The 13,602-nt window shown below is 41.8% G+C and overlaps 1 protein-coding gene across 6 annotated transcripts in view; it reads left to right on the top strand.

Annotated features, from left to right (window-relative positions):
* Nucleotides 1–13,602, top strand: part of LOC134350757 (KH domain-containing RNA-binding protein QKI) — a 559,128-nt gene that overhangs the window by 255,462 nt on the left and 290,064 nt on the right. For all 6 annotated transcript variants that reach the window (XM_063056413.1, XM_063056410.1, XM_063056409.1 and 3 more), the window contains exon 3: nucleotides 577–693. In XM_063056413.1, the coding sequence (XP_062912483.1) occupies nucleotides 577–693 (117 nt within the window). The remainder of the gene's footprint in view (nucleotides 1–576; nucleotides 694–13,602) is intronic.

Genomic DNA, 13,602 nt, shown 5'->3' with positions numbered 1-13,602 from the left:
TGGATTTAGATGTTGTCACAAAAGTATATTGTATATGATAAAAGGCCAGAGTGAATCCACCAAGAACAGCAAAGGAGCAGGACATAAGATGTTACAAGAGATTAATGGAAGTATAGAAAAATAGAAGGCAAAAAGTTTGACAGTTTGGGTCTGCTTCTCCTGTCAGTAAAACTATGGCTGATCATTCACCTCCACATTCTGTTCCTGCACTCACGCCATATTCAATAATTCTCTTAAAATCTGATAACTGATAGATTCTCTAGCCACAGCTGGATAGATAACCAAGTGAATGTGGTCATGGCATTCGAGCAGGATGAAGTAGTTCAACATCTCAAAGGCCGTGTTGATTATGAGTAGTACACTATTTTTCATAACAATGTTTGCTTCCTATTCCAATTCCTATTCCTATTCCTTCCTATTCCTATGTTTGCTTCACTTCCAATTTACAGAATCTAATGTTCAATTTGTAATGCTAGGGGCAGTTTAATTAAAAGAAAATTAGTGCAATTTCCAAAGATATCATGATGTTGTTTAAATATTTTACTTATGGATATTTTTTCTCTGTTAACAACTTAGTTCAACTTTGTTGGAAGAATTCTTGGACCCAGAGGACTAACAGCAAAACAACTGGAAGCAGAGACTGGATGCAAGATTATGGTGCGAGGAAAGGGTTCAATGAGGGATAAGAAGAAGGTGAGTGTGATTTAACTGGTTAGATTTGAATGCCTTTTTTTCTTGTACAAACGTTAATTCTAGTCCAACATTCTAATAGTCTAATCTCAAAGTAATTATTCGTATAAATTCTGGTAGCTAATACGTTGTTTTATGGAAATTTCTGCTTGATTATCTAAGAGGCTAAGGAGCAACTTCAAATTGAAGTTCTGGTTATGAGGGCTGATTAAAATGGGTAATGCAATGATGAGCTATGTTAATCAACTCTTTGGATACAATATTAGAAAACAAAAAAGCCTATTACATATTATTTCATGGTGGGAGCCATTGACAGAATCAATCTCATTCATCTGTAAACTGGATTGTGAAATGTTAGGTCAATCCATGTCCTCAGTATAGGGACACTTGCATAACATTGGTGCCTTGTTGAATATTAATAGCTGGGGCTTTTCTCTACTATTTGAACACTCACTCATGGTTGAAGTTTAATAACGTGAACTTCAATATAGGAGTTTTTGCTATTCATCAGTCATTTGTATTATTCTCCCCATTTCCTATTGTTAATGTTGAAAGTCTTTCAATCAATTACATGTGAGATTTTATACTAGTTTTTAAAACTTTTGTTGAAGATTGTCTATATAATTATTACTGAGTGCTGTGCTGAGTCTGTGATTTAAAATGTTGGCACATTTTAAATTACATTTCATCAAAGAAGAGAAATGATAGATTCTGAATTAGCTCTAAAATGGATGAAAAATGTAGATTTGTTTTGAAGTTGTGCATTAAATTGTGATTATAAAATTGTAATAATTTTTAAAAATGGTGTAAAATTACCACAAATTTGCAATTCATTTGGAACATAGAAATTAATCTGCAGAAAAATTGATAGAGATAGAAACATTAAATTGAGCTACAGTGAAGTGCATTTTAAAGGCGGCGCTTTCCACTGTAAATTGGAACAAAGAATTATGATAGAAAAAGTAGACACAGAGTGTCCCTGCAGGTATGTGTTTATTAAAACAGTACTGTAAAACCTGGCAAACAACAGCATTGTGATGTAGTAGGAATGACTAAATTATGACCTTTGTAGTAAATAAAAATTAAATCTTTCAACAGATTTGTAAATTAACACCTTTTTTTGAATTAAAGCTTCTGTTTGCAGTAAAAGCTGTGAATGTGATTTGAACCTTCAGTAATGGAGTAATTTCGGTTCTGAACAGTTTCTGCTTTGCAAATTTAAATGGTGATAATTTGTCATTTCTAGTTCAATTAGCAGTGCATGACATAAATTTGAAGAGACTGCCAGCACCAAATGGATGTGTTACAAGAAATGGAAGCATACATTTGTAGTTTGCAGAGGCAATCTGGTTGATCATGTATCATTGTCATTTAGAGGAAGTGTTTTTTTTATTCCTATTCAAGATGAGATTAAATTATAAATAAAAACAAAATTTGTTGGAAACAGCAGCATGCATGGAAAGATAATTAATGTTTCAGGCCTGAACCCTCTGCCAGAAGTGAGGGGAAAAAAAGAAAGAAATGTTAATTCAAAGTTCAAAGTAAATTTATTATCAAAATGCATATATGTCACCATGTACAGCCCTGAGATTTGTTTTCTTGCGGGCATACTCAGTAAATCCAAGAACTATAACAGAATCAATGAAAGACCACACCTTAGACCAACAATCAGTGTGCAAAGGACAACAAACTGCAAGTACAAATGAGAAAAAAAACATTTAAGTATCAAGAACATGAAGAGTCGCTGAAAGTGTATCCACAGGTTGTGGGGAATAGTTCAGTGATGGGGCAAGTGAAGTTGAATGAAGTTATCCCCTCTGGTTCAAGAATCTGATGGTTGAGGAGTAATAACTATTCCTAAATCTTGTGGTGAGTCCTAAGGCTCCTGTACTACCTTCCTGATGGCAGCAACAAGAAGAGAACATGATCTGGGTGGTGGCGGTCCTTGATGATGGATGCTGCTTTTCTGTGTTAACACTCCATGTAGATATACTCAGTGGTGTGGAGGGCCTTACCCATGATGAATTGGGCCACATCCACTACTGTTTGTAGGATTTCCCCTTGAATGGCATTGTTTTTTCCATACCAGTCAATATACTGTCCACCACACATCAATATAACTTTGTCAAAGTATTAGATGTCATGCCAAATCTTTGCAAAGTTCTGAGGAAGTAAAGGTGCTGTCGTGCTTTCTTTGTAATTGCACTTGTGTGCTGGGAGCAGGACAGGTTACCTGAAATGATGACACTAAGGAATTTAAAGTTAGTGATCCTCTTCACCTTTGATCCCCCGATGAGTACTGGCTCTGGGATCTCCAGTTTCTTCCTCCTGAAGTCAATAATCAGCTCCTTGGTTTTGCTGACATTGAGTGAGAGGTTGTTGTTGTGGCACCACACAGCCCTCCTATCGCCATCACTATCTTTGATCTTGCTGACAACAGTAAAGTCATCAGCAAACTTTAGCCACAGAGTCATAAGTGTAAAGCAAGTATAGAGGAGATTAAGCAATTTTTCAGAAGCAGAGGTAGGAGAGAAATTGACAGAACAAATAGAATTTACTCATATGGTAAGATCACTTGAGCTAAAATGGCAGTTAGAAGCCCATTATGCTTCCTGGTGTGTCCACAAGATATAGACCATAAGATATAAGAGCTGAAGTAGGCCAGTCGGCCCACGGGTCTACTCTTATGTGTTCCTGAAGGCAAGGCTGTGAGACATGTTCAATAAGTAAGGATACGTTGATAGAAAGATAAAAGCAGTCAAACAATAGCAGGTCAGACAGCCAATGAAAGAGCCAAGTTTCCTCTAGCGGGATAATTCAGTGATGAATCCTGAAGGTTGCAATATGCCCTGATGCAAGGTGTTCCTCAAAATTATATTGAGTCTCATTTCAAGAGTGCTGGAGGTCAAAACCAGAAAGGTGAGAGGGGAATTAAAGTGGCAGACAGCTAGAAGCTCTGAATCACCTCTGTGAACTAAACACAGGCAATTCCCAAAGGGTTCACCCAATCTCTATTTGGTTTCTCCCATATAGAGGAAACCAGAAGTTGAATATGGAATATAGCATACTAGATTGATATGTGCAATCTTTCACTGCTTCACCTGGAAAAACTGTCCTTTGCATGGTAAGAAAGGAAGAAGTAAAAGGGCAAGTGTTGCATCTCCTGTGATGGTATTTTGCCAACATCTTCTGATTTTATATTAGATTTGCTGTACCTGCATCTTTTGCTTTTCTGAAGCTACAAACTGTGTTTGTCCGTGCAATGTAATAAAGCAATTATCCTCACTTATCTTTTCAGTGATACAACAGTTTATTCCTATCTATGCACATTATTAACCTTGGGGAAATAAAATAATATACTTTATACTTTATTGTCGCCAAACAATTGATACTAGAATGTACAATCATCATAGCGATATTTGATCCTGCGCTTCTCGCTCCCTGGATTACAAATCGATAGTAAATATTAAAAATTTAAATTATAAATCATAAATAGAAAAATGGAAAGTTAAGGTAGTGCAAAAAAAACCGAGAGGCAGGTCTGGATATTTGGAGGGTACGGCCCAGATCCGGGTCGGGATCCGTTCAGCAGTCTTATCACAGTTGGAAAGAAGCTGTTCCCAAATCTGGCCGTACGAGTCTTCAAGCTCCTGAGCTTTCTCCCGGAGGGAAGAGGGACGAAAAGTGTGTTGGCTGGGTGGGTCGTGTCCTTGATTATCCTGGCAGCACTGCTTCGCAGCGTACAGTGTAAAGTGAGTCCAAGGACGGAAGATTGGTTTGTGTGATCTGCTGCGCCGTGTTCACGATCTTCTGCAGCTTCTTCCGGTCTTGGACAGGACAATATGTCAGGAAGTTCCTGTTCTAATCTCCATCAATCAAGCAGGCTCCAATAGAGCATGGTTGCTGTTGAATCTTTATAATCACAAATCATTTGGAGTGCCGCCCTGTAATGGGAGATGTTTCCTCTCAGACACGCAGAAGCTTCCCTTCTTGATGATTATTGTACCTTGATAATACTCTTTAAACCTGCATTCCTTGAAAGTCAAGACCAACTTTTAGAAGCTAAACATGTAATTATGAAGTATAAGTCTCCTTCGTCATTTTATGGGCATACAATCAATCTCTGTATATAAGATACCTTATGTATTTACATTACTGTGCAAAAGTCATAGGTTAAATGTGGATTAATTGCTTTATTACTGCTAAGATGCCTAAGACTTTTGTTCGGTACTGTATTTGTCAACATGGAGTGGAGAGTGAGTTTGTAAATCTGGTGGGATAAAGCAAGTTGGGAATGCTGAAGGTGGATCACCAAAGGAGGGGTGTGGGACAAGTGGCAGAGTAGGAATGCCAAGGGCAGGGGGTTGGCGCAGGTGCAGATGCAACTAGCTCTGAGACATCAGGCAAAGTCATTTGATTCTAAATAATTGATTTATTGATCATTGCAGAATGTTTTTCTGGTGCTTCCCACTCCCTCCCCTCTTCCTTCCCCTTTCTTAACCATGATTCTCCTCTCCCTGCCCCCTTCCCACTCTCAATCCCCAGTAGAGGCCCATATCAGAATCAGGTTTATCATCACTCACAGATTTGAAAATACACTTGGACGAAGATGTTAACTGTCCTCTGTTATCACCAGTGGGATCATCAGTTGATCTGTCACCTGCCTTCAGGAGTTTCGGCCTGCTTGTGATCAAGACTCCCTCGGGGTGGTGGGCCAGCAGTGCTAAAGCACCATCTCCCACTGGTGAGCTTAAAAACTTGGCATCTGCCTCTATCAGAGTTGTTGGTTGCTTCCATCCAACAGACAGTCTACTCTTCAGGTGTCTAAAACTGCTGAAGGGTTTGCAAAAGATGGACACACTGTCTGACTATCTGCCCCTCTGGACGTACTTGGTCCATATCCATGATGATCCTGTGTCTGCTGCTTCAGCTACAGCCCTGCTAGTTGACTTGATCTCTCTTCTAGTGAAGCCAAGGTCACGCAGCCACTTCTGGAAAGTGAATGCAATAAAGCCATGACAACCTACTTCGAATGGATAGCATGAGACCTTCCACCCCCTGTCTCTGCACTCTGATCTTAATTCTGCATACTTGGTTAACTTGCGCTCATGGGCTTCATCAATGTTGTCTTCCCAGGGGATTATGAGTTCACCAATAGCCACTTCTCTACTGGTGTCAGACCATACGATTATATCTGGACGCAATGTGGTGAAAGCTATTTGCTCTGGGAAACTGCCTTTCCCATCCAGGTCGGCATTGACACACCAGTCATTGGCTGAAGAAAGTATGCTTGATCGTAGGCTTGCGCTGTACACCCTTGACTTGGAGCCTTCTTTCACAAATGATATGCGATGTTCTGTGCAGCATGGTGTGTGGGCACGTGGCCAAGTGGTTAAGGCATTCGACTAACAACCTGAAGGTCGTGAGTTCGAGCCCCAGCCGAGGCAGCGTGTTGTGTCCTTGAGCAAGGCACTTAACCACACAGTGCTCTGCGACGATACTGGTGCCAAGCTGTATTGGCCCTTGCCCTTCTCTTGGACAACATCGGTGTCATGGAGGGGGGAGACTTGCAGCATGGGCAACTGCCGGTCTTCCATACAACCTTGCCCAGGCCTGCACCCTGGAGAGTGAAGACTTTCCAGGTGCAGATACACGGTCTCGCAAGACTAACGGATGCCTTAGTGCAGCATGGGGCATGAGATAAGTTGTGCTGCAGTACTCTCTACTCAACCGCTTCTGTTACAACTTTGAGAACGTTGTTATGTCTCCAAGCGTACATGCCACTGGGAAGATTGACTCTGCATGCACTCAAAATATGTTGAAGTGTTCCCTTCTCGCCAGAAGCAGCACACCTGTCTGTCTTATCTTCATAGTAGGTGCTGAGGTTGGCAGGTGTTGGGCGCAGGTTGTACACTGCTCTGCATAGAAAAGAAATACGGAACGGTTCCATCTGCCATAGAACATTCCAAGGTAGATGTCGTTGTTCAACACTTTCCCACCAGGTCCAAGTCCCTTGTTTGGCCAGGCCAGCTGTTTTAGCTCACCTCTTCTCCTCTCCTCTGGTATTTATTGCATTACAAGCTCACGGCGCTCCTTACCTGTAAAAGATGACCACCACTTTTGGGTTGTCCATCCAAGGCCCTGGTGGCCTAGCTGGGTAACCCCAACCGTCTCCTTGTGCTTCAATCTAGACTCTGCCTCATCAACTGCTACACAGGCTGCCCACTCCCTGCCTGATCTCACATCCAGCTGGGTGTTCTTGATGACAGGGTCTTTTGAGTCTCGAGGCATCAAGAATGATCTTACCTTGGCTACCTTGACCTCTTCAACAAGGGATTGCACTGGGATGGTAAGCTTTGTCTGGCTACTGTGGATTGCAACATTGGTGAGGCTGCTCGGTACTCCAAGCCACTTCTTCACATACTTGTTGATCTTCCGTTTCATTGCCTCAACATGGGACATTGTCACTTCATAGACAGTTCGTGGCCACACTACTTGTGGCATCAATCCGTACTGCAAACACCACAACTTCAACATGCCAGGCAAGCCACACTGTGTGTCATGAATTTCTTTTTTGCAGCAGTACAGTCCAATACATAAAATTACTATAATTCTGTGCAAGTCATAGGCACCCTAGCTATATATATGTGCCTAAGATTTTTGCACAGTGCTGGATATTTACTGAGTTTTTAAAATTGTGTTCGTTATCTCATTGTCTTATTTTTGTGCTGCATAATTGTGCAAGAAACAGAAATTATATATATTAAAAAGTGAGGAAGTGTTCACATGTTCAATGTCCATTTCGGGATCGGATGGCAGAGGGGAAGAAGCTGTTCCTGAATCGCTGAATGTGTTCCTTCAGGCTTCTATACCTCCTACCTGATGGTAACAGTGAGAAAAGGGCATGGTCTATGTGCTGGAGATCCTTACTAATAGACACTGTTTTTCTGAGACACCGCTCCTTGAAGATGTCCTGGATACTTTGTAGGCTAGTACCCAAGATGGAGCTGACTAACTTTACAACCCTCTGCAGCTTCTCTCGGTCCTGTGTAGTAGCCCCTACCCCCCCATACCAGACAGTGATGCAGCCTGTCAGTATGCTCTCCATAGTACGTCTGTGGAGTAAATATACAGATTGCTGAGCCTCTGGCTAGGATCTTTATGTCCTCATTGTCCACGGGAATGGTACCGGAGGATTGGAGGCAGGCAAATGTTGTCCCCTTGTTCAAAAAAGGTAGTAGGGATAGTCCGGGTAATTATAGACCAGTGAGCCTTACATCTGTGGTGGGAAGGCTGTTGGAGAGGATTCTTAGAGATAAGATCTATAGACATTTAGAGAATCATGGTCTGATCAGGGACAGTCAGCATGGCTTTGTGAAGGGCAGATCGTGTCTAACAAGCCTGATAGAGTCCTTTGAGGAGGTGACCAGGCATATAGATGAGGGTAGTGCAGTGGATGTGATCTATATGGATTTTAGTAAGGCATTTGACAAGGTTCCACAGACTTATTCAGAAAGTTAGAAGGCATGGGATCCAGGGAAGTTTGACCAGGTGGATTCAGAATTGGCTTGCCTGCAGAAGGCAGAAGGTGGTGGTGGAGGGAGTACCTTCAGATTGGAGGATTGTGACTAGTGGTGTCCCACAAGGATCTGTTCTGGGACCTCCACTTTTCGTGATTTTTATTAACGACGTGGATGTGGGGGTAGAAGGGTGGGTTGGCAAGTTTTCAGATGACACAAAGGTTGATGGTGTTGTAGATAGTGTAAAGGATTGTCAAAGATTGCAGAGAGACATTGATAGGATGCAGAAGTGGGCTGAGAAGTGGCAGATGGAGTTCAACCCGGAGAAGTGTGAGGTGGTACACTTTGGAAGGACAAACTCCAAGGCAGAATACAAAGTAAATGGCAGGGTACTTGGTAGTGTGGAGGAGCAGAGGGATCTCGGGGTACATGTCCACAGATCCCTGAAAGTTGCCTCACAGGTGAATAGGGTAGTTAAGAAAGCTTGTGGGGTGTTAGCTTTCGTAAGTCGAGGGATAGAGTTCAAGAGTCGCGATGTAATGATGCAGCTCTATAAAACTCTGGTTAGGCCACACTTGGAGTACTGTGTCCAGTTCTGGTCACCTCACTATAGGAAGGATGTGGAAGTATTGGAAAGGGTACAGAGATTTACCAGGATGCTGCCTGGTTTAGAGAGTATGGATTATGATCAGAGATTAAGGGAGCTAGGGCTTTACTCTTTGGAGAGAAGGAGGATGAGAAGAGACATGATAGAGGTATACAAGATAATAAGAGGAATAGATAGAGTGGACAGCCAGCGCCTCTTCCCCAGGGCAGCACTGCTCAGTACAAGAGGACATGGCTTTAAGGTAAGGGGTGGGAAGTTCAAGGGGGATATTAGAGGAAGGTTTTTTACTCAGAGAGTGGTTGGTGCGTGGAATGCACTGCCTGAATCAGTGGTGGAGGCAGAGTGAAGTTTAAGAGACTACTAGACAAGTATATGGAGGAATTTAAGGTGGGGGTTTATATGGGAGGCAGGGTTTGAGGGTCGGCACAACATTGTGGGCCGAAGGGCCTGTACTGTGCTGTACTATTCTATGGTTATATAAGCTTTTGAGTGTACTTGTTGACATACCAAATCTCTTCAAACTCCTAATGAAGTCTAGTTGCTGTTTTGCCTTCTTTATAACTGCATCGATATGTTGAGACCAGGTTAGGTCCTCAGAGATCTTGACACCCAGGAACTTGCCGTCATGCTTTTGGGTTTTGCCTTGTAGAAAGTAGTATCTTGCAAACCCTGCCAGAGTTGTCATACATCCGATGTCACCTCCAACCTCGTTCGAAATTGTCTCTTACCCTTTGAAACAGTCCTCTGCAAATCACACCTGATTTTCTGGTACAGACCTGGGTTGCCAAACTTCAGTGACACAGCTCTAGCCTTCAGCAGACAACATACCTCCTGGTTCATCCATGGCTTTTGGTTTGGGAATGTATGGTAAGTCTTTGTAGACACACACTCATCCACCCAGGTTTTAATGAAGTCAGTAACAACTGCAACATACTCATCCAGATTCGAAAATGAATCCCTGAATACAGTCCAGTCCACCAATTCAAAGCAGTCCTGTAAGTGCTCCTGCGCTTCCCTTGTTCATACCTTCTCAGTCCTCACTGCTGATGCTGAAGTCTTCAGTCTCTCCCTATTCTTAGAGAGTAGAAGTACAGCCAGGTGATCAGACTTCCTGAAGTGAGGGTGTGGAATAGCATGATAGGCATTCTTGATGGTGGTGTAATAGTGGTTCAGTGTGTTGCTTCCTCTGGTATTGCAAGTGATAGGTTGATGGTAATTGTTTATTGATTTTTTTTCAGACGGGCCTGGTTAAAATCCCCCAAAACGATGGTCAGGTTTTAGGGTGCGCTGTTTCATGCATGTTAATCCCATTGCTCAGGTCATCTAAAGCCTGATTGACATTGGCCTGAGGTGGAATGATTCCAGAAATCTCCCGTGGCAGGTAAAATGGATGGCGCTTAACTGCTTGATATTCCAGATCTGGTGAGCAGAATTGGGACAGCACCGATATATTTGTGCACCAAGTAGAACTGATCATGAGGATTACTCCTCCACCACTGCTTTTGAGAGAAACTATGGATCTATACTGACAGTGTATAGTAAACCCATAGATCTGAATCGCTGCATCTTGTACATAAGGGGTTAACCAGGATTCCAGGAAACAAAGGACACACACGGTCCTAATGTTCCTCTGGTTCAGCACCGTAGCTCTGAGATCATCAATTTTACCGCACGTTTGCCAGCAAGATAGTTGGAATTGGGAGTTTAAAACCTTGTTTCCTTAAACACACTTGTATCCCTGACCTGCAGCCACGATCCCTGAGTGGAATCCTACGAGGGATCCATCCCCAGTCGACATTGTTTCCGTCAGTTCTAAACAGCGATAGTTCCTTTAAACGTATTAAGACATCTTAGTTGACTGTACTGACCTTGGAAGCGGTTGAGCTTTTTAGCTGTATCAAGCTGAAATGTGAATATTTAATCATATCCATTGAGAGTTCTGCTCCCACTCGAGTCGCCTCGAGGCGTCCTGGAAGTGTTCTGTAATGAAAATGACATTAAGCAATGTTGAATCTGTCACTATCTTCTGCATCTTATCCAATAATATCAATATTTTACCCGGTGGAAAAGGGGAAAAACGCATAAAAATGCACCCTCACACCTTCAGAAGCATGCATTTGTTTTTTTCTCTGTCGGTGCTGTCTATACAGAATTTACATATTCTCCTGACAATGTGGATTTAGAGCCTAGGTGCTCTGCTTCTTTCCATATGCAAAGGACATGCTGGTTGTTAGGTTAATTGGTTACAATAAATTGCTTCAAGCTTAGGTGCACATTGAAACATACAATGAAATGTGTCATTTGCATCAACAGCAAACACACACAAGAGTATGCTGAGGGCAACCCACAATGTTCTACAGAACAATGTAAACAGTAACAATAGCAGAACAAAACAAGACAGCAGTAAGACAAGCCCCTTTACCATCCTCCTACCCATAGACACAGCCTAGCCTCCAATCTTTGGCCCTTACAGGGTTAATGGCAAGGCACTGCGGAGTGCAGTGGAACAGAGGGATCTGGGAATACAGATACAAAATTCCCTAAAAGTGTCGTCACAGGTAGATAGGGTCGTAAAGAGAGCTTTTGGTACATTGGCCTTTATTAATGGAAGTATTGAGTATAAGAGCTGGAATGTTATGATGAGGTTGTATAAGCCATTGGTGAGGCTGAATCTGGAGTATTGTGTTCAGTTTTGGTCACCAAATTACAGGAAGGATATAAATAAGGTTGAAAGAGTGCAGAGAAGGTTTACAAGGATGTTGCCGGGACTTGAGAAACTCAGTTACAGAGAAAGGTTGAATAGGTTAGGACTTTATTCCCTGGAGCGTATAAGAATGAGGGGAGATTTGATAGAGGTATATAAAATTATGATGGGTATAGATAGAGTGAATGCAAGCAGGCTTTTTCCACTGAGGCAAGGAGAGAAAAAACCAGAGGACATGGGTTAAGGGTGAGGGAAAAAAAGTTTAAAGGGAACATTAGGGGGACTTCTTCACACAGAGAGTGGTGGGAGTATGGAATGAGCTGCCAGACGAGGTGGTAAATGCGGGTTCTTTTTTAACATTTAAGAATAAATTGGACAGATACATGGATGGGAGGAGTATGGAGGGATATGGTCCGTGTGCAGGTCAGTGGGACTAGGCAGAAAATGGTTCGGCACAGCCAAGAAGGGCCAAAAGGCCTGTTTCTGTGCTGTAGTTTCTATGGTTCTATGGTCTGAAATGGTCTTTCAGACCCTCAGAGTTGGGCCTCCCAGCAAGAGTCCCTGGCCAGATTTAAGACTCAACTTTTGGGCCTCTACCTACAGACTTGCCAACTTTGGTCTTCGACTTTTTGGAATTTTTACCTCCAAAATCGATGACAAAGAAGGCACAACAGCGCCTCTGTTTTCTTAGAAGTTGGCATCATCAAGGAGCTCCACCATCCATGCCATGCTGTCTTCTTGATGCTGCTGCCATCAGGAAGGAGGTACAGGAGTCTTAAGTCCCACCACCAGGTTTAAGAACAGTTACTACTCTTCAACCATCTGTCTCTTCAAGCAGTGGGGATAACTTTACTCACCTCAACTTTGAACTGATTGCACAACCTGTGTACTCACTTCCAAGGACTCCACAACTCATGCTTTCAGTATTTATTTATTTATTTATTTATTTATGTTTATTCGCGCAGTTTGTCTTCTTTTGCACATTGATTGTTAGACTTTTAGTGCAGTTTTTCATTTATTCTGTTGTTTTTGTTTCTTGTGAATGCCTGCAAGAAAATGAATCTCTGTGTAGTGTCTGGTGACATGTACATGCTTTGATAATAAATTTACTTTGAACTTTAAATGGGTTTGACCTGCAAGTCACAATCAACCTTACGAGATAGCTGGCCTTTGACACAGAGCACTTTTCTTGTGACAAAACTTGTAATAGAGTATCTTTTGCAGGTTTTGGAGTTGGACAAGGAATTAATGTGGCCTGCTCAATAGAGGTGATTGAACTAAATTAGGGACTCAGTGGTCTAGAAGAGGAGACTAGCAATGATCCACTTATCCATTCAGTAAATTTTGAGGATTTTGTAGTATCTTTCCAGTGCCTTAGGATGCCTGCTCCAGTTAGTCATGGTCTGAGAAGCAGATTGGAGGACAGGTATCACTGCTTCCTGGTTGAAGTTGAGTTTATTGAGAGGTCTGTTGATTTTTATTCTTTTCAAACACACCTTTTCCTCAATTGAGCAAAGTCTACTCTGGTGAATTGATGACCAATAACATTAATTAATCATCTCTGTGTGTTCTTTGAGCGCTTTAACATTGGTCTTTTTGTGGGAACATTTCTGTTGATACTGTTATTTTGGAGCAGGATAACAGAACATATTGGGCAGTGATTAGTAAAAGAATCATTTGTTCCTGAAATAGCATGAATGATGCGGATCTATCTGAGGTCTTTCATTTGGGTGGTGATATAGTCTAATGGTGTGTTGTGATATTCTATGCTTGTAATTCCAATGAATCAATGTGTTGGTTACGATAAGAAGCTGTCATAAGTATTTAGTCAGGAGAAGGAGAAAACATTGTTAGGTTTTTCTATTTTCTTCTGTGATCCAACTTACTAAAAATATTAGATGGTATATTTGCCTTAATTAGCCGAGACAGAAAATAGAAACACACATACTGCAGTTGGGGAAGATTTATACAAAACAATATTTAGAGTTTGAATATTGTGTACAGTTCTTACAATACTGCAAGAATGAAGTGATAACTCTTGAGCGGGCATAGAGTGGAATTCTATAGGCCATCCTTGGGTT

This window comes from Mobula hypostoma, chromosome 8 (genome assembly GCF_963921235.1).
Source record: "Mobula hypostoma chromosome 8, sMobHyp1.1, whole genome shotgun sequence".
NCBI classification, from domain to species: Eukaryota; Metazoa; Chordata; class Chondrichthyes; order Myliobatiformes; family Myliobatidae; genus Mobula; species Mobula hypostoma.
This window is presented reverse-complemented; position numbering and strand designations above follow the sequence as displayed.